This window comes from Eurosta solidaginis, chromosome 5 (assembly GCF_040869045.1).
Source record: "Eurosta solidaginis isolate ZX-2024a chromosome 5, ASM4086904v1, whole genome shotgun sequence".
NCBI lineage: Eukaryota > Metazoa > Arthropoda > Insecta > Diptera > Tephritidae > Eurosta > Eurosta solidaginis.
The window spans coordinates 117255867-117283789 of NC_090323.1; the positions used below are offsets into that span (position 1 = coordinate 117255867).

Consider the following 27923-nt stretch of genomic DNA (forward strand, 5'->3'; position numbering starts at 1 on the left):
TTGATCTTAACTTAGCTGAAAATTTTCTCATAAGCAAAATTCGCTAGATCTTGCCTGGACAGAGATCCTGCCATCTCACAAACAGCTCACTAACTGCCAAGAATTTGAAAAGAAAGGACTAAAGATCCTGCCAAACTAAAGTAGTCCTGAACGTAACAAGATACAAAGAAAGAAGATATTTTACGCTACAAAGAGGATTCAAAAAATTTTTTGCTAACATCATCAGGAGCTGAACAAATTAAAACCAAAATCATCAGTTATGAAAATTGGAGCAAATCAGAATCGAAGGATGACTGATCAAGTAAACGCATAAGCGAAGTGGAATAAAAAGGCAATAAGGAGAACGGATCAAATAAAAACGTAAGCAAGCTGGAATAAAAATGACGGATCAAATATAAGCAAAAGAGGTGGAATAAATGTTGGAAATCTTCAGCAACAGCAAATTAACGGCAAACTACATCCAGACCGACAAGGAGTTATAAATATTTAAGTATACATTTTTAGAATCAATTGAGCGGCCTCAGGGACGCTAAACCATTAGCAAAAACGAAAGTTTTTGCTTAGGATTTTTTTTTCTCTCTTTAAGTAGGAAATAAAATTAATTGAAAATTCTTTTTTTAAACATTGAACAAATTTCCTTTAAAATATATAGAAAAACTGCACTATTTAATTTTGAAAAAAAGTATGTAGAAACAATTTCTTTTGAAAAAAAAAAAAAAAAAATACAATATGAAAATTTACTTTAAAAGTAAAAGAAAAGTAAATTGGAATATTTAGGACACTTCTATAACCTCTAGAGAAATCCCATAGAACATTTTAATAAAATTTAAAAATTTAAATTACTCTGTCCATTACTATTAAAATGCAAAGAAACTCCTCAGACCTTCCTCTCTATTTGTGGGATGAAAATACCCGACACACTAGGGACCTACCCAAAGAACTAGAGAGTTTAAAGAAATTTTGGAAGACAATAGGTATGGAACGGGAACCCACAATTGAGGACATTATAAACCCCACTACCAGGGTGGAAGAAATAATGCGAATGATGAGGAAAGTGTTCCACAACAATTCCAAATGTTAGGTAGCACCTGAAAAAAAAAATTTTATAAAACAAAAATATCTAACTTTCTATTAAAACCTTCCGGTATAAAAATAAAAATTAACTCTTCATAAAAGTTATGACGATTCTGTCCTGGTGGCCGCCGCAGAAATCGCATGACAAATAAGATCAAATAAATTGCTGGAAAAATAAGAAAAATAAATTAAAAGATAGAATAATTTTGCATCCACTGCACCTTCTTTCCATTAACCAGCTAAACTACTACAACAAATACAAATTACCTCGCTCTTCCACCAGCTACAGCTACAAAATTTTCCGAATAAATAAATGTAACCCTAATAAAATAATATAACAATGAAAAGGTGTTAAAAATATGTATATAAATATGAAGTGTTTCAGCCATAAAAACAACGTTTATAGAAATCATAATCTTAGGAAAACTCCGATAAAATAGTAATAGGAAATATTTTTACGCTAAATAGAGTTGAATAGTAGTAAGAAATAGTCTTATTTCAAAATCCCCAATAGATTAGAAAATATTAATAGCAAGGTTTCTTCTTCTCTAACCTTAGGTAAATAAATAATAAAAATTATTTCTATAGGAAACTGATTTGCATAAATTAATAAGTAATGGTAGAATAAATAATGGTAGGAACTATAAAAATAATTTAGAAATTAATAATAATAGCAATTATTATTAAGGAATTAATTTCTCTTGGAAATAATATAAAAATAAATATTCCAATTTACTCGATTTGTAGGAACATGCCGATTTTTAAGTGAGTCGACGCTCTTAAAGACCGGCTGTGCAAAACAAATTTTAAAATTCTTTATATGAAAAATAATTATTACATTTAAAAATTTTGGAAAAATAAGTAAAATTAAAAAAAAAAAAAAAAATTTCTATATCTAAAAGTCTAAAATGTTGAAAAAAAATGGACTTATACAAAACAAAAAATATACGTAAACAATAATTATAACAATAAAAATAGCAAGGTCAACAGATCAAAAGCAAAGCAAACAACCTCTTTCACTACAATATCAAATAACAATAAAATATCAAAATAATTGAAAATATGACAAAAAGTCTTATACAATTGTTCACAAAACAATTATATAACACTTTTTTTTCTAAGGTGGATGGTGTAGCATTATACGTCACACACTGTATTGTATCATTATATGCCACACCTACTGTAACATACTTGCGGCTTTACGCATAACAAATTCAAATATATTTTAGTAATAATCATATTACAATTATTGAACTAACCCAGACGGCACGGAATGCCGAATATGAGAAACATATCACAGTTAATAAATTATACATATAAACGCACAACCCATTGTAATATACATACAAACATTCAACTAATTGTGGGAAAATACCAAAATATTCAAACTGATCTGCTGACGCTGCAAATTGTACAAAACTACATGTATTGAGTTATGCATACAAAACTACATGTATACAAAGACTGTATACAAACGTACATGTATGCATAACCCATTTCCTATGTACTTATTTTTAGTTATTAGTATTAAGATATTTATGAATGTATAGGTTACGTAAATTAGTATAAAAGACAATAATTTATTCAATAAAGCAGATACTTAATGTCGCACAATCAAACGTGCAACGTCTTTCAATTACGAATATTTCAGAACGAATTTTCTCAAGCATTCGTTATTTTACACACACACATATATTTTTTCTATTATATTTCAATATAATGCACACTGTCACTATGAATGCGGAGCATCTCACTTTTGAACTGGAAGTCTTTATTCAAGCTTTTTCGGATTGTCAGGATTTTCAGGATTCCGATTAAATAAAACCACTGCCGATTTATGCACATTAGCACATTATAACTAACAATTCATGTTTATTAAAGATTAAAGTTAAATATATGAAAATATGTGTGTTTATGTGAAATTGATTAAATGGATTAATTTAATGAAAAGTGAAATGAGTATTAGAATGATTTCTTTGCCCGTTGCCGAACCGACGTTGTTCAAGGCGCGTGTTCAAATCTAAACTGCTCTTTTGTTGCTGACCATGGGTAACGGTTGCCAATTGATTATTATTCTGTTCATGTGCAGAGATGATGTATTTCGTAGGATTAATTATTAAGGTAGGATCAGCCTAGTCGTTATATTATATTGCCCATGGATGTGATTCACGACTCTCGGCGAAAACGGCCCTATTATTAGAGTCGATGCATTTTCAAGTATTTCCATCCAGGAAATACTTAGCGTGGGTCCTTCATGGCCCATGTCTATTTGAAGCATGCACATTACAAATACATGTACATTACAAATACAATAATTTTATTATTTTCCAAGCATGAAAACACAATTTAGATTGTCAAAAGAACTTGCCGAGACAGCTTTTTGTCTAAATTGTAGGTGCTGGAATGTTCCAGTGGAATATTAGTTTAGGTACCTAACATTTAGGATAACTCGCACCCAGCCTAAGTCAACATTGAAAAAATTACAACGATTAAAAGGGTTTTTTTTTTTAATTTTATTGCCATCATTAAGGAACATTTTCTTGTTTCAAACTATTGGTTTGGTCAACATGTATATAATGCACCAACATTTTGAAAAAAGTTTTTATCTATGAACTTGGCCAGTTTTGATATGTATCGACTTATTTATAGGTGCGAGTTAGCTCAGTGGGTAGGGTACTCGATCGAGATGTTGAGCACCTGGACTTGAAACCCACTGCCATGACAGTTATACAAGTTGTTTTTTACATTTTTTTAATACAAATTTTCCCATTCTTAATAAAATTACTAGATTGAGGAAAGTTTTCTATGGCGACAAACCACTGCCTTAGTTTTCCTCTTTAATAGCTATGTATTTTCCTCGTTTTTAGTAGTTTTTTCTTGGACGCACGATTTTAAGCTATACATCATAGTTCTTCATTGAAACCGAAGGAATGTGTTTCGCCTAGCAGTATTATTGGGTGTTCTGTAGGTCGTGTCATTTTACTCAAATCTGAAGTTTCTATAAGATTTTTTTGCCATCATTGTGTTCAAAACAAGTGTGGAATCTTATCCGTCAACCTCCTGACAGGAAGCCCGATATGGCGGTGCAAAGACCGGCTAATTTCAGCGGATGATAGGAAGAGACGTAAGATGAGACCACGATAGTAACTTTAAGAATCGGGTGATCCAATATATTTTTTATTTTCACGTATATACGGATGAATACAATCGTACTTTTTCAATACAATGGTTGCTTCCATAAAACACGCAGGCCTGAGGCCAAAAATAATAAAAATGCAAATATGAAAAAAGTCGATGACAATTTTAAGCTTTTAGCTAATAGCTGAAATTTCACCACATACGTACATACGTTAAAAGCTTTTCCCAAATCAGCGTAAATAAATTGTTTAACATAAAATATTGGATCTTATTTTTAAAATCATCGTCAAATTTCATTCTAATAAATACCTTTTAAACAGCAATTCAGGTCGTTGAGAATATTGTCCAAACAGAGCAAAAAGATTCCGTGACATGTCATAGCTAAATTGTGCCGCACCTCCTGGTGTGAATTTGTTATTCATAACAAGACTTTCAAAGAGAAACTCATCTATTTGACTGGCAATTATTCGAAGCGTTAAGTAAAAAAGATTTAACGATAGTTCACGCTCCAGGTTATGAAGTGCTGTTAACATTATCTGTAGAAAAAAAAGACATGCATGGGTTCTCCAACCTCTTTCAATAATTTATGGCTTACCTGGAACATCTCACCGGCGCTGGGAGATAAAATGAATGGCTCTTTACTGTTATGATCGGGCATGGTGGACCAGCAGTCATGTCTGTAAAACATTGACTTTGCTTTAATTTCATTTACTGCTTTCGTGGCCAATCGTTCAATAAGGTCCTGGGCCCATATCTTCAATTCCCTGACGGGATGATCAAACACTGAGTGAATTTCGTTTGATATTGGTCCAACTAAGGCAACATGTAAATGTAAGTAATGTACATTTTCACCCCATTCACTTAATACTAAAGTCAAATAATTGATAGCATTTAAAACGTGTATACTATCAACTTCTCCACAGCTGTGAAGTTGTACCAGGCGACGCCGAAAGTTTTCTATCAGATCTGACTGGAGTGAAAGAAATTGTAATTGATGGCCTGGTTGAATTAGTATATTATATCTTTCTTTTATAGCTTCAAGCAACCGCATGAATTGATCAGCGCACTTTGGAATTTTTAACTCGTTATCATACAAGTTTTGACCGATGAGCATCCAAGGATTTTCGCCACGCAGTATAATATCCATTTTTTCTGCACAAACTACAACAAACGAAAATTCAATTTAAGAAAAAATTTATCATAACAATAATAATGATAAGAAAATTATTGTTAGGCCTTGAGCTAGATTGGAGCCCGCGACCTTGAAAAATCATTAATACACATGTTGATTTTTATAAATATTTACTTGTTTTCAGAGTTCCTAGTATGAAAACTAGAAAATTTGGATGAACTAACTTTCAATTGACTTCAGCTATATGTACATTATAAAACTGAAAAAATAGCGTTTCATTTATTTATGCGCCATCATCACAGTACTCCTATACTATATTTTTCAATGAAATTTTTTCAAACTCCGATTAATATGAAGAGGAAGCATATACGGAGACCCCATCAGCCGTTTGGTTTTTATTTTTTTTTTAAAGGTTACCATTTTAACTCGTTCCCACCTTCGTTTAATAAAAAGAACTCTTACGATCTATGTCGTCTTTGATGCTTAAAAAAGTTGATCTTATTAAATTTGTTTTTTGCAAATAGATGTGTTTTCATAAGACATTTTATAGCTTTAATGGCTGTCCATAACGTTCCTTTTACAGTCTACAGCGCTTTTAGCATCGCCTGTAGCAAGAAAATTCCATATCACTTGTCCAAAATCCTGAGGAGCATGGCAAGTGATAAAAATATTGTATCTATTTTTCAATTGAGATGCGCAACCATCTAAAAAATTAGTACCACTTTCATATCCACTTGATCTTCAAGAATACCAAAATACCTGTTTCTTGATATCTAATCCAGGCAAACGCTGTAAAAAGAGTCAATTGTGGATGCTTCCAATATGTACTTTGTATTTGTATAAAATGCAAGCTCAAGTATGATTTAATTAATTGGACAAAAATCTGCGAAAAATGTTTCCTTATACAAATTTCTTGCTGAATTTTATTTTTAAAATGTTTACATGGAAATGGTAAAAATATGTATGAGAAATAAAAATATAAAGGTTAAAAATGGGCGGGGCAGCGCCCACTTGTGATGAAATAAATTTTACAACTATTATTAACTCAAAAACCGTTAAACCTATCAACGAAATTCGGTAGAGACGTTGCCTTTACTATAAAGAATGCTTCGAAGAAAAATTAACGAAATCGGTTAAGGACCACACCCACTTTTATATAAAAGATTTTTAAAAGGGTCACGGATGAATAAAATAAGCTATATCTTTGCAAAAAGAGCCTTATATCAATGGAGTTATAACAAGAAATGGAATTATAACAAGTAGGATTATAACAAGAAATATGAACAAATTCAAATTTCTGTAAATGGACGTGGCACCGCCCCTTTTACGACTATTAACCGATCGTAATATGATTGAGTACACATATTCCTCTTATAGCAGGAAACATTTATAGAAAAAATGGATGACCATGGAAGGACCATACCCATATTCATATAGAACACTTTTAAAAGGGTCGTAGACGACCATAATAAGCTATTCCTTTGAGAAAAAGAGCTTAATATCAATCGTGTCTAAATGGAATTATAACAAAAAATTTAGCAAATTATAAAATTTTTGAAAATAGGCGTGGCACAACCTTTGTTTGACTAAGCAATTTTCTATGTTTCGGGAGCCATAACTCGAAGAAAAAGTAACATCTTTATATATAAAAATCACGTGTCACATTGTTTGTCCGCGATGGACTCCTAAACTACTGAAACGATTTTGAATTTGTCTTGCACCTCGTGTGCAGTTTGATCTAACTTGAAATATAGGATAGGTTATATATCAGTTTATAGTGGCAATATTATTTTATTGCAAATTTTGTATATGTTTATACGTAATAATAAAATGTTACGTATACGCACCGCCACTCATATCTTCAGGTGGTGCGGATATACTTCCGTGTAATTGGTTAGTGTTTAATTCAACAACGTGTTTATCAATAAAAATATTATAGCGAATGATATCAAGTATAGCAATCACCAGGCCCGACGAGAGGGAGGAAGGGGGGGGGGGATTAGCCCCGTGCGCGGGGTTTCTGAGTGGGCCAGCGATTTAGACGTACTATGACATTTTTTTTAATTCAGGAGACTCTTTAGTTGTTCCATGTGCAATTTTTCAGCCGAATTTCAAAAGCAACGAAAATCTGCATGTCGTTTTAATATTATAGTGAAGTGTGAAAAATAAAAATATATATAAAAAGAAATGATAAAATGTGTGTTAGTTGGTAGTCGGTGTTTGAAGAGATGCGTCGGTCGACTTTGTTCAAACTTTCACACAAGTTGCGTATAGCTCACGCGATGGCTGCGATCGACGTACAGGGTCTCGAGATATAGGCCGAAACGGGGGCCGTGTTTATACAATATGGATATTAAATGAAAGCTGTTGAGTGCTTTAGTACAGAGCTGTTGCTAGTTGCTGGGTGACTAGGGGCTCTAGAAATAGGCCAAAACGTAGACCCGGATACCCCTAGAATGTGTGGGTAATATGGATATCAAATGAAGGCTGTTGCTGAGAGCTTTAAAGTAATTTTTATTGTGATGTTAGATTTATTCGCATCAACCTGGCAAAACTGATAAATATGCATGCGAAGCCGAACCCACATAGCTATTTACATACGTCCTATTCGATTTGCCTGAAATTTGGTAAATAAATTTGCCTATATTAGTATTGACGATCCTTTTTTCCGGGAAGTAGACCAGAGATGGACTGGGGCTGGGATTAGGACTAGGACTGGGACTGAGACTCGGAGTGGGACTGGAAGAAAATATATACCAGCCTCTGGGACAGGCAGTAAGGGATGAAGAAGCATGAGATGAACTTGAGAGAAGAGAGGAGACTGAGAAAGAGATAGAATGAGACGAAGATGGAGATAGATGAAGCAAAAAAGACGGAGTGAATAAAAGGATTAGGAAAAAGTGAAAAGGGGGGAGGGCAGAGATAGACGAAAAAGCTTTTTAAAATGTATGCAGATAGGCCAAATTTAGGTCATAACAACGTCTGCCGAATCTGCATGTATTGTAATAAAATTGGCAAAACATACTTTCTTTATTGCAGGAAATATTTCTAGTAAAAATGCACGGGATCGGTTAAGGACCACGCCCACATTTATATAAAAGATGTTTAAAAGGGTCGTAGAGTAGAACAATTAGCTATATCTCGAAAAATAGTTTTGCATCAATAATATTTCACTTACCAAGTTTTATTGAAAGAGATAATACAAATGGGATTCTTCAGAACTATAGCTACCAGGTTAGGTTACGTTAGGTTGAACTGGCCGGCCCATGAGGACCTTACATATACTGAATGAGTCGGTAGTGTTACCAGAAGTTTATTTTAACGACCAAACGAGCAAAAACCAGGACCTATGTTATAAAATGGCAAATACTAGAAGCTTTCTAGGACTTAAGCTACTTGCTGCTTCTAGAATTGGCAGTTGTATCACTCCTAATAGCAGGGCACGAGCACAAAACGTGCTCGATCGTTTCCTCCTCCAACCCGCACTTCCTACATCTGCTATTACTGAACAAGCCTAATTTAAAGGTATGTGACGCCAGAAGGCAGTGTTCAGTCAAAATACCCGTCACGTATACAGTCCTCTCTTTTTAATGATAGAAGCAACTTTTTTAGTCTAAGGTTGGAAGACCTACACACAATCTTCGACACTTTACAGCCCGCGCTTGAACCCATGCCTTTCCCGCTTGGTCGATCATGTGCACCTTTCGTCTTCTCTTAATCTCGCCGAATCTAATTGGGACGTCAACGGAGCAAGTTTCAAGAGATGCGCCCTTTTTAGGTAGTTCATCTGCTTTTCCATTCCCAACTATTCCTATATGCCCTGGGACCCAATATAGATGTATGCTTCTCCTTGTCTCGATTCTTTCCAGAGACTGCTTACATTCTAACACACTTTAAGATGCTGTGCTATGCGAGATTATTACCTTAATTGCTGCTTGGCTGCCAATATAAAAGTTAACACGACTGTAGTTTAAGCTTTTTATCTTTCAGTGTTTATACTCCTTTGGTTGCTGATACTTCCGTTTGGAAAACGCTACAGTGATCTGGCAGCTTGTAGGATCTGTTTATTTCCGGATCAGCACACTATACCGCAGACCCTACTCTGTCCATTACTTTGAAACCATCTGTGTACACATGTATCGCCTCGTCCGTCATCTGAGCACCCTTGTGCCAACCATCCACCTCTATTATGGCTTTAAGACCTCCCTCGAAGCGCAGATAGGGAATCAGGTAGTCTGTTCATCCTGTAATTGATGACGCTATACTACTATGGCCGTATGGTCGGCGCTCAAGCTGCCCCGAAGCCCTGAGCCCGGTTGCAGTTGTTAACGCTATGTGCTTTGCTACCAGGTCTACAGGTGGAATGTGCAGAATGGCATACAGTGCAGCCGTCGGGGTTGTTTTCAGGGTTCCCGTAATGCTAAGCACTGATAGCCTGCATACCCCCTCAAATTTTTTGAGGAAGGTTGTTTTTGTGTGGTTTTCCACCAAACAGGAACTCCATAGCAGACCTGTTAAATAATGATTACTAATAGTAATGATTAGCCATTATTTTCTATTTTTAATGATTACTTTTCAATTGATTAAAAAAATAATCAAAAAAGCCTATGATTTTTTCCGATTATTGAAATAATCAGAAATAATCAAAAAAAAAATAAAAATCAGAAAAAAATCAAAAATAATCAAAAGTAATGATTATTTTTGATTTTTTAAAATTTTGGTTTGTTGCATGCATACAAGTACATTTTAGGATGCAATAGTAAATTGTAAGCGCTTATCGAGGCGAATATATACATGCAACATATAGGACGAATAGTATATGAGCGTTGATTCAAACATATTTTCAGGTAAGTATGTACACATGCGCATTATTACACTCATTATATAAAATAATAATGGTTTCATCCTTAAGTAAAGCTAATTTTGTTTTGTATCTAAAATTAATATATCCGCTATTTTGGATTAAGTTATGGCTATGCACTGATTGTTTTGTAATCAAAGTTTATCATATTGTTCGCTTTATTTTAGTAATATAGGTTTCATATCATCGCCACTATATGAGTGTTCTTCGTCCCATTTAGAGAGCTTTATCATATATAAGCATTTTTCTTCGTTAATATATTTTGCACGACTCAAAATTTTTGTTTTCCGCCTTTGGATTATTAATAATGAGGTCAATCTAAGTCTTTTAGGGCACGTATTAGCATTCGACCGCTGTTATAGACTTTTAAAATGTATATATATATATATATAAATATATATATATTCTTGGAAAATATCCAACCATGTCGAAAAAATTAATGTATGATAGGCAAACAAATGTGTTTGGAATTTCCATTGTTAGTAATAAAAATATGGCTCACTATGCAAAACTTTAAATTTTATACGAAATATCCTAGACGTAATCATAAGGAAATAAAAAGAAGTTTCAATCTAATGTACATGGACATATGTTAATAAATTTATTTGGGATATAACAACCTTTGGTTAGACAACTGACTATGATGATAATGACAACTTAGAGGATCGCTTCAGTCGGAAGTGAAGCTATCATCCTAAGTAGTATTACTCTGTAAATACTGTAAAAGTATATTTGGATGGCAATCGATTTAATTTATTTTCGATACGACGTGTTGCGTCTTTTTCAAAGTGTATACAGGATCTTAAGTTAGCTGCAGTTCTTAAAACATATATGGTTGACAGCGGTTGAACGTACTGACTGTGGCAAGCTTGCATTTAGGCCTACCCTACTTGGCATGACTTAGGTAAAGCAGTGTTTACAGCTCGGCCTTCCTGACATTCCGATCGACTCGACCGGGTATCTTTTGGCACTTCTCTCTCAGTTAGAGGATCCGACAAGGCCTCTGGTGTTATCCACCTACGTAAACGATTCGATTCAACCACACCATTATAAGGTATTTGCGTGACCTGGAAATTTTCTATGTCCTTCAGAACGTATCGACCGTTTGGCTATGTTTTGCTTATTTCATAGGGACCCTTGTACTTGGGGATACATTTTTTATTAGTCCCCGTAGTGGTGTCTACATTTTTCATGACTACGTAATCCCCCACCTTGAAAAATTTCGCTGGGATGCTATGTTTTAGAAAATACTTTTGACTATACTCCTGACACTTTTCAATAGATTGTAATGCTTTTAATCAAATTTTCCCTAGGTCTGGTGGTTCAGTTGCACCCTCCTTTTCTTGTAAGAGTTCTGTCAGTTCATCGATGATTGTACCCTCTGTTCCACTCCAAACAATAACGTACTCGGTGATTCTTTGGTTGACGAGTGAACAGAATTATTAATAGCATACTCCACCTGAACCTGTTTGCTCATCCAATCCGAGCATTGCCTTTAACACTCTGTTCACCCTCTCCGCCTGTCCGTTCGCCTGTGGCAAAGCACCTGCAACCTTCACATGCTGCACATTATTATTAGTTAGAAACTCTGAAAATTCTTTAGACGTGATGCATGTTCCCCGATCACTTATGATACGCTGGGGTCGACTATAGCTATCGAAGTACCTTTGCAAAGATGCGCAAACCTCTTTCGTACTTGTGCTTTTTACTGCACATAATTTAGTAAACTTCGTGAAACTGTCTAGAACTACTAAAATGTGTTTCCTAACTGTGCGAATTGAGGGAGGTGGTCCAAAGTGGTCTATGTGTACTGCATCGAAAGGAACTGGTGTTCTAGGAATGTTATACAAGCTATGCTCGATAGATCGGGCCCCCGGTGAGAATACTATGCACTTAACACAATTTCGTATGTAGCTTTCGACCTTTTTTCTAAGCTTTGAAAACCAGTAATTCTTTTTCAACTCATATACTGCCTTGTCCACGCTCATATGCCCCATTTTTAATGCATTAATCGGACTTTGGATAGGATTTAAAAACAAGGACATCTTTAAGCTCGTAGTGCTGCACTGGGCCATTCTCTAATCTCTCCCTTAACGTTTTTATCATATTATCTCTATTTTGAGTGATCTGTATATTTAAGTCGGTATTATTTACCTCTTCAGAGCTGACTAAGTAGATGGCATCGGCTTAAAGCATCGACATGGCCCATTGAACAGCCACTACGATGCCTTATTTTAAAGTTAAAGTTTTCGAAATCAAACACCCATCTGGCAATACGTTGGTTTATTTGCTTCTTATCCATTGCATGAGCGAGAGCACTGCAATCAGTAACTATGACGAATGCAATTCCCTTTAATTCGGTTTTAAATCTTTCTAGTGAATAAACAATATCTAAAGTTTCTAACAGGGTGCGCAAAAATTCGATCGCGATTGCTCAAAAACATGATTTTCTCGTATTATCTCATTTTACGTTCGCGATTTCTCGCGATAAATACTTATAAGGACGAACGATTGCAAAACAATATATGTATACCTTTTTCGTTTTTGAGAGACTAGATAAACAACTTTTCACAGCAGCCTTTCCGCCGCGATCGATCGCTTTGTACGCTCGTTCGTTTTCGATGTGTATACACAAAATTATTGCCTGCGGTCTCTCAACTACGAAAAGTATTTTAACGAACGTTCCTTGAACTTAGCATTTATCGTGAGAAATCGAATTTTTGAGCAATCGCGATTGTTCTTCCTACGGTGCGACTGCAAAAGTTGAGTTTAATCAGTCGAAAAAAAGTTATATATACGTGGTAGATTGTTTTTAATCTTATTAGTATTATATTAATGAAAAAAAAAAATAGGGAAAACGTCGAATATTGACAAGGCAAAACTTGTGGCCTTTAATAAAGATACCAATTTGTCAAAATGCCTTTTATGCGAAAAAGAGCTTAAAGGGCATATTTTAGGAAACATTAAAAGACACTACGAGAACATACATAAACATAGCTTTGGTGAAGTGGAACCATCCACAAGTGCAAGTAAGGACTCAAATCGTGTAAAATTAAATAAAACCGAGTTTATAAAATGTTGCGTTGGACTGGTAACTGTAAAAAACACACCCTTTCGAATTTTCGACGACGAACTATATTTTAAGCAAATGATTGCACCCTATGAAAAAAAGTTTAACTTAAATTTGAATTCTAAAAATATCGTTGAACACGTGAACCTTATCTCAGATAACATAAAAAATATTTTGAAACAAAACTTTTCCAAGAAAATGTTATGTTTAAAAAATGTTATGGGAAAAAGTATACTGGGTATAAATATTCAATACATCAAAGATTTTAAAATTGTGATAAACACTATTAGTATGATACAACTGAAAAAGAGGCATACGGCACATTTCTTAAAAGAGGAAATATTAAAATGCCTACGGGAATATCAAATTGAACTGACACAAATTTATTCAACTACATCAGACAACGGGAGAAACATGATAAAAGCCTCCCAACTACTCCAGCAGGAAATATCAGACTTGCAGACTTAGATGCCTTGAAAAACTTTTTCATTATAACAACACCCACCCCAATGTACATATGTATATGCATTTATAGAATTTCTCATTAGTGATAATTTTGTATGTACTTGGGACCTACTCTAGACGATCGCAATACATATAAATTAGAAATAAATTCAATTAAATTGTTCAGTTTTGTTAAATGCTTATTACAAATATAGTAACTTTTCTTTGTGTTAAGAGGGGATAACCCTTTATGGCTTAATGTATGAGAACATTTAAAAAACAAATTTTTAATTTATTTACAATTTATCTAAAAATTAATTGATTAAATTTTTCACATATTACTTATAAAAAAAGATATTCTTTTCATTAAACTTATCAAGGGAAAACTCAAATATATTGCATCACCATTATTTAAAAGATTGTTTATTTTACAACATAATATTGATTTTCAAACGAACGATCGCGATCGATCGCGCGATCGATCTTTTTAAAACGAGAAAATATTTGAGTTTTGCAGTGGACGCTCGCAAATAACGATCGATACCGAAAAATCGAATCACCACGCTTGAAAAGAAGTTTTGTCGCTCGTATTAGTTTGTGAAAATTGTTGTATCTTGTGAGAGATTGTTTATTCATTCGTAGGCAAATTCGATTTCTCACTCGCGAGAAATGCCAAGCACTCAATTTTAATTGAGCGATAAGTTGTTTGAGAGATCGTATTTTGAGCGTTCTCCGCACCCTGGTTTCTAACTCAAAGCTGTGTAGTTTTGACTCTGACTCTGAAGCTGTTTTAGAAAAATATGACACGGGATGAAATTTTCCATCCTCTTGTTTTTGCATAAGCACAGCTCCAAATCCTATCTTACTGGCATCAGTGTGTAGCTCAGTGTCTTTACTGGGGTTGTAAATAGCCAGTACCGGAGCTGACATTAAACAACTTCTGAGAGACTCGAAAGCTTTATCACACAGCTCACAAAAATTAAAAGAAGTATTCTTTTTAAGCAGATTAGTTAAAGGCTTTGCGATTGAAGAAAAGGGCGGAACAAATTTCCTAAAATAAGAAAACAGACCTAGACACTGTTGGAGCTGTTTGAAGTTTCGTGGCTTTGGGAAATTCTTTATTTTCTCAATATGGGTATCGTTTGGTCGGATGCCCTTACTGTTCACGTGATATCCCAGGAAGTTTACTTCCGAATATCCAAATTTACATTTTTCCATCCTCAACTCAAGACCTCGCATGTATAATCGTCTTAGCACATAGCTTACAACGTCTACATGGGTTTCGAAGTCGGATGTAGCTACCAAAATATCATCCATAAAGATAACTATTTTCCCCGACTGTAATAGATCGCGAAAAATCTCGCAAACAAAGCGCTGAAACACTGCCGGCGCGTTACTAAAGCCGAAGGGCATTTTCATGTACTCGTACTGTCTTCCCGGGGTCACAAAACACGTATACTTAATGGAATCGTTTTTCATTTAACCTGGTGAAACCCACTTTTAAGGTCCAACACTGTGAACATTTTTTTACCCGATAAATACTCCAAACAATCTTCTATCAGCGGCATAGGAAAGTTGTCTCGAATGGTTTTTTTATTCAGGAACATATAATCTATGCATAATCGTCCCTCGACATTCCTTTTCCTGACCAACACAGTGGCAGACGCGTACGGGGAGTTGTATAGCAACGCCCTCAGAGAGTAATTTATCAATAATTGCCTGCACTTTGGCCTTCTCGGAATGTTAAAGTCTCCTTGGAGAACAATGAAAAGGCGTATCATCGGTTAGGTTTATTTTCATTTTATAATCTAGGGACGCTATCTGCACTTCTTCTGAGGGATTCGAGTATTGACTCACTATAACCCTTCTTAATACGCCCGATTGCTGTGCATTCAGCTCAGAGCTAACATCTGGTTGGTCTGAAGATTCCCCCTAACCTCGTTGCCAATACAGGTACCTAACGGGTGAGCAACGTTTTTGTTACATATTTCCACCCACATATCTGCATTGTGTATTCCTTTGAATATTTACTTTCCTCTTCCGACTCCTTTTGATCACTTGGCTGAATCGAACCGTCGGTGGACCCCACCAACCCCCAATCGGATACCCTGAACATGAGTTACAAGTTTTCTTAAGGCAAACAAATAGAGCGCACTATTTTTAAAACAATTTATATCGTTTAATTTCATTTCATTTTTTATGTTCATTAAAATTTCTTTAGAATACTGGATTTTAGATTTCAATTTACATAAAAATATACGGAATTTGTTTAATAGATCTCACCCAATTAATACGGGCATAGAGAGATCAGAATCATTCAAAACTAAAAATCTATGGGTCATTTTCTGCCCTTTTAATTTAACTTCACATAAAACTTCTCCACATGTATAAATTTGTTTATTACCAACACCTCGGTACTTGGTGGGCTTTGGTTGGCTGTCCATGTTGAAGGGTACAATTGGCCTTTTAATAAAACTCCTCGGACAACCGGAATCGAGAAGAGAAAATATATGAGCAATGCGTTCGTTTTGTTTACATAGAACAGTGACACTTACCACTTGCCTTAAATCAACCGCCTCAGCCAAACCTGCTTCATTTGAATCTATATCATCGATAGCTGCGACCGTCTCTTTCTTCTTGGGGCATGTTTGGTGGAAATGCCCAAGTTCCCACACTTGAAGCATGAACCTGGTTTCCTTACTGGCTTCGTACATTTCGATTGGTAATGACCTACCTGCGAGCAGTTGAAACACCGTATTGCTTCCTCTGTAGAATCTAATTTTACTCGTCGAGGTACAGCCTGTTGTTGTTGTTTAGTCGTGTTTAAATGCGACCTATCTCGAAGTTTGTCGTAGCGTTCGTATTGTACCTTCAGCTGCTTCATCGTGGTCGCTTGGTATAGTATTGATAATAGCGGATTTCTTTCATTTAAACCAGATATGATGGCGTCCACTACGTCGCGCTCTGGTATGTTCGCCTTGCTAGCGATTACTCTCATTTCGACGAATTAACGTTGAGCACTTTCATTTGGTTTGCGTTTTCGGCTTTTCAGTTGCTCGTAAACTTCCAAAAAGGTATGCTTTCGACCGAACTCGTCACATAAGGCACCCTTCAACACTCCGTACGTAGAGGTCGAAATTGTACGTGCAAAAAGCTTTGCGGTACCGTCTAAGAGACGACGTACGCAAACGAGTTTATTGCGCTCATCAATTTGCATCAACTCGAACATGTGTTCGATATCGCAAAACCACTTATGGACATCATAACCATCCTCGCCGGTATATTTCACAGCCATAGCATCAATTGTTGTCATATCTACAGGTGAAATTCGCTGCCCCTGAATTTGAAGTGATTTCACCTCCTTCCACAAAAGTAGCAGCTCTTTTTGCATTCTAAGGCGATCGCTTTCCACTAGCATGGCTTCCATTGTCAGAGAGCTCGCATTGGAAGTACCTGACCCACAGTTGACAGCAATTGGGTTGTACGCATAGGTAGCACCAGTGTTTTCCGCGCGGCTAAACAGCCAATGTTTGCAAATGTAGTCGTGTTGGCAGCAGTAGTAATAGCAACAGTTTCATCAACCTCAAAGTAAGTAGCGGTGGCGTCGTTATGGGCAGCGGTGATGGTATGGTCAGCAGTATTTGGAGTTTCCGCAGCGATAGATGCGTCAGGTAGCCTGAAACGAGGCTTTTCCGAAGAACTCTAAGTTTGACCTGTATTTGCTGGTGATTGGCCACAAATATTTTCGTACAAAGTGCGAATTTGCGATATGGTGGCACTATCTGGGGGCTCAACACCCACCTTCAGTAGCTCAGCCAGCATTTCACCGCGTATTTCTGCTCTTTGAGACATTTTTATATTTTTCTTATGCTTTTCTTTGGAAATCGAGAAAAAAAATTCCGGATTATTGAAGCGGGCGTGTAAATAAACCGAATCTCACTTCTGAGATGTAAATACTGTAAAAGTATATTTGGATGGCAATCGATTTAATTTATTTTCAATACGACGTGTTGCGTCTTTTTCAAAGTGTATACAGGATATATCTTAAGTTAGCTGCAGTTCTTAAAACATATATGGTTGACAGCGGTTGAACGTACTGACTGTGGCAAGGTTGCATTTAGGCCTGCCCTACTTGGCATGACTTAGGTAAATCAGTGTTTACAACTCATACATATCGTTTGAGCATATTGTTTTGTCGTAAAAGAATACGCACTCCCCCGCAAGGTATTCGTCGGATACATCTATAGACACGATAATTTGTAGGTGGGTATGTATGTACCCATATGCCTAGATAAGCGCTCACGATATACCGTTACATCCAGCAATGTACTTGTATGTACAAAATAATCAGTGTATAGCCATAACGTTATCCAAAATAGTGGATATATTTATTTTGGATATAACAAAATTGGCTAGACTTAAGGATGAAATCATAAAGAATCGTTGCTAAATGAAAGCTTTTGGATGCCAACCTATGAATCCAACATTTTTTTTACATATTGTCTGATCAATAAGAAAAACCGCTGTTTTCGGTCCCACATTATTTTATATAATGAGTGTAGTAAAACATGTACATGCGTGTATACTTACGGGAGAATATGTTTAGATCAACGCTTATATATCATTCGTTCTATACTACGATTTACTATTGCATCTTAAAATGTACTTGTATGTAGAAATTATCTCGTGCATGCAACAAAGGAGAATTTTTCTTTCAACAAAGCAGAAAAGAAATCAAAAAAATCATAAAAAAACCAAAGTAATCGAAAAAAAACAAAAATAACCAAAAATAATCATTAAAAAAGGCATCTAATTAATTGATTCCTAATGCTAATTCAAATTTAACAGGTCTGCTCCATAGTATAGAATGGGGGTTACAATCGCTGTAAAAACCCAATGAGAAAAAGAGGGCGATAAACCCCAAGTACACCCCAGCATTCTTTTACATGTATAAAGTGCCGTTGAGGCCTTCACCCTCCCCTCCACGTTGAGCTTCCATGACAGCTTACTCTCTAGGATGATTCCCAGATATTTTGTGCAAGGTCTCTCCTGTAGGGTCGCCCCTCCTAACTTAGGTCTGGTCCAATTTGGGACCTTGTACCTTTTTGTAAACAAGACCATATCCGTCTTACCCGCGTTGGCTGTCAACCCGACATTAAATGCCCAGGTATGAATATCCCGAAGCGCCCGATCCACCAAAGAGCTAATCGTTGGAAGGCACTTCTCACTTATGACAATTGCAACGTCATCAGCGTAAGCCGTAAGTTTTACGGGTCCTTCATCGAATCGCCTGAGCAGTTGGTTGATGACCAGCGTCCACAGCAGAGGTGATAGCACCCCTCCCTGCGGCGTGCCCCTGTCCACCGATTTCGTGGCTTCGTACACTCCCAATTGCGATGTAATTTTCCTGCAATTTAACATGTAGCCGATCCATCTGGTTAAGGCCGGATGTAATTTAATGTAATTAAGACCATCCATAATCGCCCATTTAAAAACGTTATTGAAAGCCCCGGCAATGTCTAAGAAAACTCCTAGAGCATATTCCTTATATTCTCGGGCTTTCTCTATGCTTATTACCACCCTATGCAATACGGTGTCTACCGACTTTCCTTCGGTGTACGTATGTTGTGTTGTGTGGAGAGCAGCGCAGAAATGATCTTAAGCTAATGGGTCTACACGTGACCGATCTTCCAGGATTTTGGAAAGCTACAGGTGCAGTTCTCCAAGAAGGCGGTACACGATTCAGTCTTATGCACCCATCGAATATTATTTTAAGCCATTCAACGACCGCTCTACTTAAAACTTGTAACATGGCCGGAAATATACCATCTGGGCCCGGGGATTTACACTTAGAAACCGTCTTCACCGCCAAGCCCCGCACTTCCCGCTCCGTGATCAAAGTATGAGTGCTGTCTGCTGGCTCTTCTAAATCATCTCCTGATGGGAAAGGTGTATCGAAAAGCACCTCAAGGCACTATTACGTGACCGTTCCCCGTTCTGATGTATATTGGAACGATTTTCCGTCATCCCTTGTCAAATTTGGTTTTGAGACAAACCGGTTTCGGCATTGTTCCATCATCAGTGTCGATTTTCGTTCTGATCTGTTGTTGTCGTTTGTCCTGTATTTATAGTGTGGATGATAAACCGGCATGAACTTGGAAATAGACGGGTATAAGGTCTATGAACTCTGTTATTTTCTAATTTACTCTGTAAATTTTATATTAAAATTGGTTGAGTACCACGATGTTGGCGAATAAAATGAAACACGATCGGCGTTTCTTCTTCTTGGATAATAAATGAAGAACCGGAAGTCCACCATCTCCTTTTCTTTATTTTCTGAGTTGTATTTTTATACAGAGTTCTATTTCTTCTAAAGAGTTGAATTTTTTACCAAGAGTTGTTTTTACTACCTTTGTTTGCAGGATTGTATTTACTACCTTACAACTCACTTTCTATGTAAAATAATTTAATTTAAAATAACTTGTAAAATATACATTTCACAAAAATAACAAGCCCGATCTTGAAGATGACAAATTGATATAATAATTAAAAAAATTTATGATACGAAAAAGTTTCTCCATCCACTGATTTTTCTTCCATCTTACCTACGCTGCTAATGAAGTTTATTGATGGTAGTTTAAAACCCCGTAAAATTGGAGCAAGCTATATTAATGTAAATAATGCTATAAGAAATAGACCTTATGAATTCCATAATACGGCATTAATGCACAGAAAGTTTTGTTGACGAAACTCGTTACTTAGAGAGGTTACGAGGAAAGAGGAACGATTTGAAACGGACTGTCAAATATTTGCATGAATAGAGTTACCCTGTGTAAACGAAATGCGCAACTCGAAAATAGAACTACACCGTATTTTCAGTTTCCACATAATTACTTTAAATTGCAACGTTTTTGACAACATACTTTACCGCTATGTACCGGCCGCTATATAGCGACAGCGCTTTCGAGGATACCAAATTTAAGTGTAATTTTTGTAATACTTTTTAATTGCTTTAGGGATTTTTGTAAAATTTTTTAGGCAACACTGGATCAACCATATAATCTATCAACAATGTAATAAACTACTTACAACGCTCTTCTAGTGAAATCCATTTAAGTAAATAGGCTGGTTGCGTTACAACACTTATCACACTTGGAAAACTGCTGGGATAGCCAAAATTTTCGCGAAGTTCAGACTCGAAAGCTAAGATCTCGTCCAGTAGATGTGCAAAAAGTTGTCCATCGTGACTTATTTCTTCAATATCGACCGCGAGTTTTTCAACAATTAATTGTACAAGACCACGAATAAATTCCAGCTGAAAGAAACAATATTTATTGAGAAATATCTATATATTTGCGAACGTATGTACATAAATTAGATGGGTTTTTTCACCATACATTTTGCTACATTTTCGCAGATCCTCCATACGGCAACAAAATATGAAAAAAGGATGAAGAAAAGCAAATAAAGTGAAAAAAATTTAGGCGGTTACTCCGAAAACCGCGATATTAGTAAAAAACCAGAAAAACTGGATACAGAAAAAATTATAGCAAAGTTAATCTAATTTAAATTGATGTAAAAAATGTATTTTTCAGGTGGTAAGTGATTTTGAACCAATAGCATTGGAAAATATGCCTTGTATGATCAGTGATGAACAAGAACGAGAATTATCTACATTTATATTTACAGATTTATATCTAATGGTCAAAGCAATTTCAAATGGTGCTGTTTCAGTTGATTTAGCTAACATAAACCCAGAACCAGTTGTACATTCTCGATGGCTAACCAAAGCAAGCAGGGTATTACGTATATATACAACAACTAATGCACCATCGGAAAATTTGAAAACTCTAGCAATTTAAATTATTAGAATTTATGTGCCAATGTATTTCAATGTAAAATACTATAATTCTGTTGTATACGGCAGTGTACTTTTATCAAAGTTCGACACGATACCTACCACGTAATTGACTTAATATTGTAGATGGTGTAATCCAAAATAATTTATACTAGTATCGCCTGTGGTCGAAATTTGACCAATTTGTATTTTTTTTCAATTTTCGATGCAGTCAAGTTGCATTTAAATAATAATAAACTAAGTTGAAATAAAAAACTATATAAAATAAAATAAGAAATAAAATAAATTAGCATAAAAGACAATATAAAAAATTTAATGTTATATTTTTGTAGCAAATTTATGTTTTTTTGTTCAGTATAAGACGTACTTTATCTAAAATGAGGATAAAGTCTGCAAATGCAAAAACATTTTCGGGCAAATTTGCCATTAATTGTTATTAATACTTTTAGTTAGTTTCAACAAAAGTTAACTCATGATTTCATGTTTTTTTGAAAGCAAATAAAATAAAAAACAATGAATCTGTTATATAAAGACCTATGTATTTACGTGTAAGTGAAATTTGCCACAAAAAATGGGCCGGTCAAAAACTAATTCTACTTAAGATTTTTTTGTTGGTTTGTGTTTTAGAGCACTTACATACTTGTTCCTACAGATGGCGCGCTTTTGTGCACGACAGTAAATTTCGATTTCCAAGATTTTGTTACCGATAAGTTTGTTTGGTGTGCAAAAAAATTTGTATAAGCTTTTCTGATCTGATTGTTGATAGTGCGAATAAAAGATACTTATTCCACCTTTTAACTCAACGTTTTGCCAAATGTCCTTGGCATCATCAGGAGTTAAGATATCTCTATTTATTTAGTAAAAGAAAGCGAACATTACAAAAACATAAATAAGTTTTGTGTGTTTTTTTTTACATACATATATATACAGATATGTAAGAAGACGGTGAACATGATTACACATAAAACAAAAAATTACACACAATAATGTTAATTTTGCACTTACTTACATAAAAATGTGTTGATTTAATTATTAAAATATGTAAAAATAATTAAACTATTAAAACTAAATAAAAATCGATACCATCGTTTTTGTGGTAAACTTGTCACTATAAAAGTTATAAACATAATAAATATGAAGCGGCAATATTGTCAGTGTCTTCTCTTCTGTTAATTGTCTGTTCTCTTTTTTGAAGTATTCGAAGGCTTTCTATGGCGTATCGCGTTTTTTCTCTTTTCTCTTTGTCCAATATTCTTGTATTTGCAAAGTCAGCTGTGTGGTTGTTTGTTACCACGTGTTGAGATAAAGCTGTACTTTGTTTTTGTTTGCGTATGTCGGCTTCGTGTTCAGCTAATCGTTTACCTAGTGTTCTCAAAGATTGATCGAAGAGTAAGGATGCTGCAGGAACGAAAAATAGTGTGAAGCAAGCTTCAAAAAATTCCAGTAGGTCACGTTCACCACTTACCACAGCAGAATTTGTTAAACTACCACTGTCTGTATTTGTTATTTAACAATTATTTGTACACTTTTTATTCAGCTAATCTGTTCAGAATTTACATTTTTACACTCAAAAACTACAATCAGTGTATTTTGTGTGCTTAAGTTATGTCAAAACTTGTGTTAAAGTTTGTGGCGTGGTAGAAGTGACCTACTAGAATTTTGTTACGCTCCGCTGCTTTCCACCGAAGTTTGCGCCTGCAACATCTTTACTCTTCGATCAATCTTTGGTGTTCTTTTAGTTGTGCCGATATACACTTTGTGTGAGTTTTCGCTATCGTTGCCTTTGCACTGTATTTCATATACCACATTACTTTGTTGTTGGATATCTATAGCGCTTTTTGTTTTTGTAAAACACGTCGCTAGAGTGCAATTCGATTTAAATGCCAATGTTGTGTGGGATGTTTTCTTATTATTATAATTGTTTAGGCAGGATGCCTAACTTTTCCGCATCTGATTGCGACCCCTCCAATGCAACTCTGCAAATCGATACTCGATACTCGAATTAATTTATAACCACCCACACCATCACCCTCATGCATGTGCATGCATGTACATGCACGTGTATGTGTGCTTTTTGTCAGCACTCATGCATATGCATGTCGGGGTTGATGTGTGGGTGCCTTTCCCCTCCAAAACGGAGGATTTTGCGGGTCAACGGTTGTAGCTTGCTATACAGCCGGCCTCTTTGATTTCAACAGCCAACCAGTTACCATCTGCCGCCAGCGATCTCTGCCGTATTTCTGCGTTTATTCAGGTAATATTGTAACTATTGCTAGTTTTACATTTACCCAATAAATCACATATATTATAACGAGAAATCTCGTCTATTTGCTTATTTTCATTTCCAACCCGCTTACTCCCGCTGAGATCGACCCGGTGCGCCCACCTCTCCAGGATTAGACGCACACCGGCCGAACATTTGGTCCTTCTCCCCGAGAAAGGAATTAAAGCGCATATACAGTCCACATTACAAATAATCATAGCTGACCGTACCACAAAATCACAAATAAAGTCATCCGAAAAAGAAGTTTGCCCACCAACGAAAAGTTTATGATATCATACCAGCGTCAAAAAATACCGAGTTATCTTCTCACATCATCGCACATATCACTACATAACACCAAAACGTGAAAAGAAAAAACACTGAGCCAGCTGAAGCCACTACAATACCATAAGCTACTTGCCACATCACCAGTATACAAGTCACCAGAAAATACCTGAGTAAGTGCAATATTTTTTGCCACATTTTTTTGGTTAAAACAACAAATAAAAAGTGCGAAAAATCAATTTAAAGTGCGTAGTGATTTCTAATTAACCGCGAAAAGTGTAAAAAATTTAGTGCCGAAAAGGAAAATAAGTGCAAACGCGTTGCATAAACGTCGTTTAACATTCCTTGTGACTATCTGGTCTGTCCCCCCACCAGCGGTAAGGCTCTCCGGACACAGCACAAGGAAGAGGTGTACATAACCTCACATTCACATTAAAATCTCACGCCATACGGCTGTGGCAATTTTCATTTTCTTTTCAAGCACTTTAATTTTCACTAATTCAATCGACACAGTTTTTACAACAGTTTTCACTGAGTTTTTACACTTTTCGTCGAGTTGTTATATCAGCGCGCGCACTTATGTATAACAAATTTGAACGTTGAAGTGGCGAGTGGCCCCCTTTAATTCCACAAAAGACGTTGTTGTTGCTCTCCCCTTCTCCCTGGTTTTCGGCACAAATAAGCTGCAAAGTCAGTGAAAAAATAAACAAATTGAAAGCGTTAAATAAAGAGTTTTTTCTATATTTTAATCGTTGTTGGTTGGGTGATTCGCACAGGTTTTTTCAGTTTTACAACCCCTTTTTAATTTGATCACAAATTTTAATCCATGAACATGGAATCATATATTAGATTGGCCGATCGAATAATCGAATTCGAGGCCGATTTTAATGACATCAATGCGGCTCTGCACACTGTACACACTCTTGCAATACAGCAAAAAGAGTTGCAAGCTAAGTGGGAAAAAGCAGAGAACGCCCTAGAGGAGTTGCTTGGCTCTGACACGCTCGACGCAAAGAAAATTGCAGCGGTCAAGATCAAGCATAAAGCGGCATATGCCGTATTCCTGAGATGCATGTCAAACATGGCTGAACTTCAAGCCAAATTGAAGGAGGAAAAAGATAGGGCAGTCAAACCTGAGGGAGAACGCGGGCGCGAACACAGTATCCGCCTGCCAGCTTGCGATACTGAGGTATTCAAGGGCGACTACCTATCTTGGCCAACGTTTCGTGACCTGTTCACGGCCATCTATAAAAATAACAGTCGCTTAAGCCCGGTAGAAAAGTTATTCCACCTTAACCAAAAAACCCAAGGTGAGGCAAAGGACATTGTCAAGAAATGTCCTTTGACAAATGAAGGCTTCGAAACAGCCTGGAAAAACCTATGTGAGAGATACGAGAATAAACGGATTCTCGTAAACTCACAACTACAAATTTTGTTTAATTTAAAAAAGATAGATAGTGAGTGCGGCAGCTCAATCAAAACCTTACAGCGCGACATAAATAATTGTTTAGCATCCTTAAAGACACATCAGATTGACGTTTCAAATTAGGATGCGATTATTACTTATTTATGTTCGACAAAATTACCTGAGAATACGCTGGCTCTATGGGAGCAGAGCATTGACCACAAGACGGACATATCCAAGTGGGAGCATATGGACAAATTCTTGTCAAATCGTTTCCAGACACTTGAAACCGTGTATGGTTTTACAGGGAATGCTAGTGCAAAAGGGCAAAAGTCACACACGTCGCGCCAGTCGACGGAAAACCCTACAAAAAGACTTGGTGCTTTTCAAACCAAAGTAACCAAGCAAACACCAAAATCAATGTGTAAAATGTGCAAATCTACGGAGCACAGATTACGCAACTGCTCACGTTTTTGCGATTTAAATCCGGTAGAAAGGATTAAATTCGTCAAATCCACAAATGGCTGCCTGAATTGTTTATCCCCAGGACACACAGTGACGAGGTGCACCAGTTCGTACAACTGTTCCAAATGCCACTCTCGTCACCACACGCTCCTGCATGCGGACACACTTCAGCAACCGGCGGTACGAAATCCCTTCAAAGATGCGGATAATGCCCCATCAACTTCGGCACAGGCAAGGAAAAGACAGGAATCGGGACAACCACCTTCCTCTGCGAATCAGAATGTCAAATCCTGCCATGCCAATTCCAGCACAGGCGTGCTATTAGGAACTGCTCGCGTACACATTCACCATCATGGTACCGACTTCTCCGCGCGGGCATTAATTGATTCTGGGTCTGAATGTTCCTTTATAACTGAAAGACTGAAACGCAGAATCAATTTGCCAGCGAGGAAAATGCATGCCCATGTTTCAGGCATCACAAATGCGGTGTCAGCTCAGGTGAAAGAAGCATCCAACATCGAACTACGTTCACCAGTGGATCCCTGCTTCAGCCTGACTACACCCGTACTAGTTCTAGCGAAACTCACTGGGAATCTTCCATCCTGCCATATCAACGCAATGACTATGCAGGCATTCCCAGACTTGGTTTTGGCAGACAAGAGGTTCTACGTCAATGAAGACGTAGACCTCATACTTGGCGGAGACATATATCCCCAAATTATAAAGAGCGGTATAAAAAAGAACGTGCTAAACACACTCTTAGCCCAAGAGACAGTGTTCGGTTGGATACTAACCGGTCGTATCGAATCACCGAATCCAACGAAGAGCATTATGTCGTTCTACAACGAGGTTGCGTTAGACAACCAACTCAAAGCTTTCTGGGAGGTAGAAAATGTACCCAAAAATAAAATATTAAATGAGGATGAAAGGTACTGCGAACAACTATTTAAAGAAACAACGCAGCGAAGTGAGAATGGAAGGTACACCGTGTCACTACCATTCCGGCAGGATTACCCTAACAATATTAACTTGGGACCATCCCTGAAGCGTGCATGCTCTCAATTCTTCCGGAATGAGGGGCGGCTAATAAAAAACCCAGATTTAGGAAAAGAATATGTTCGAGTGTTGTCAGAATATGAAACGCTTGGACATATGAGAAAATTAAAAAAGAATATCCCATCCGACGATTCGGATCATTACTTCCTGCCCCACCACGCCGTTATTAAAGCAGAAAGTACAACCACCAAGGTACGAGTAGTATTTAACGCCTCGAGCCCTACGGCCAACGGTAATAGCTTAAACGATATTCTCCTCCCAGGCCCAGTTCTACAAGCCGATCTACCCATCCTTATCTTATGGGGGAGACTATACCGTTTCGTCTTCAATAGCGACATCGAAAAGATGTATCGACAAATTTGGGTGAACGAAAATCACACCAAATTTCAACGTATTGTGCACCGCACGTCCCCGAATGACCCTATTAGTCTTTATGAATTAAAGACGGTTACCTTCGGAGTGAATTGCGCTCCATATCTCGCGATAAGAACGCTCCTACAACTGGCAGACGACGTGTTAAATTCACACCCTACAGCGGCTAGCATACTAAGAGAGAGTATGTACGTAGATGATGTTTTATCTGGAGGACACACAATAGCGTCAACCATCAAAGCAAGAAACGAGATTCGTGAAGCCTTACACTCAGCTGGCTTTCCATTACGCAAGTGGACTTCAAACTGTAAGGAAATTCTAAAGGACATCCCCAAAACGGATTTGCTCAGCGAGGATTTCTTAGCGTTCGAAGAAGCTAGTTCGGTAAAAGCCCTGGGAATACGATGGAACGCTCACTCAGACGTATTTTATTTCAAGGCAGGAACCCTGGAAAATGGCGAAAACATCACCAAACGAGCAGTCCTATCCGCTATAGCCAA

The 27923-nt window shown here is 36.6% G+C and overlaps 1 protein-coding gene across 5 annotated transcripts in view; it reads right to left on the reverse strand.

Annotated features, from left to right (window-relative positions):
* Positions 1 to 27923, reverse strand: part of Rint1 (RAD50 interactor 1) — a 466626-nt gene that overhangs the window by 130011 nt on the left and 308692 nt on the right. For all 5 annotated transcript variants that reach the window (XM_067791696.1, XM_067791698.1, XM_067791694.1 and 2 more), the window contains 3 exons: positions 20809 to 21034; positions 4808 to 5373; positions 4522 to 4748 (listed from right to left, as the gene is read on the reverse strand). In XM_067791696.1, coding sequence (XP_067647797.1) covers positions 4522 to 4748; positions 4808 to 5373; positions 20809 to 21034 — 1019 coding nt within the window. The remainder of the gene's footprint in view (positions 1 to 4521; positions 4749 to 4807; positions 5374 to 20808; positions 21035 to 27923) is intronic.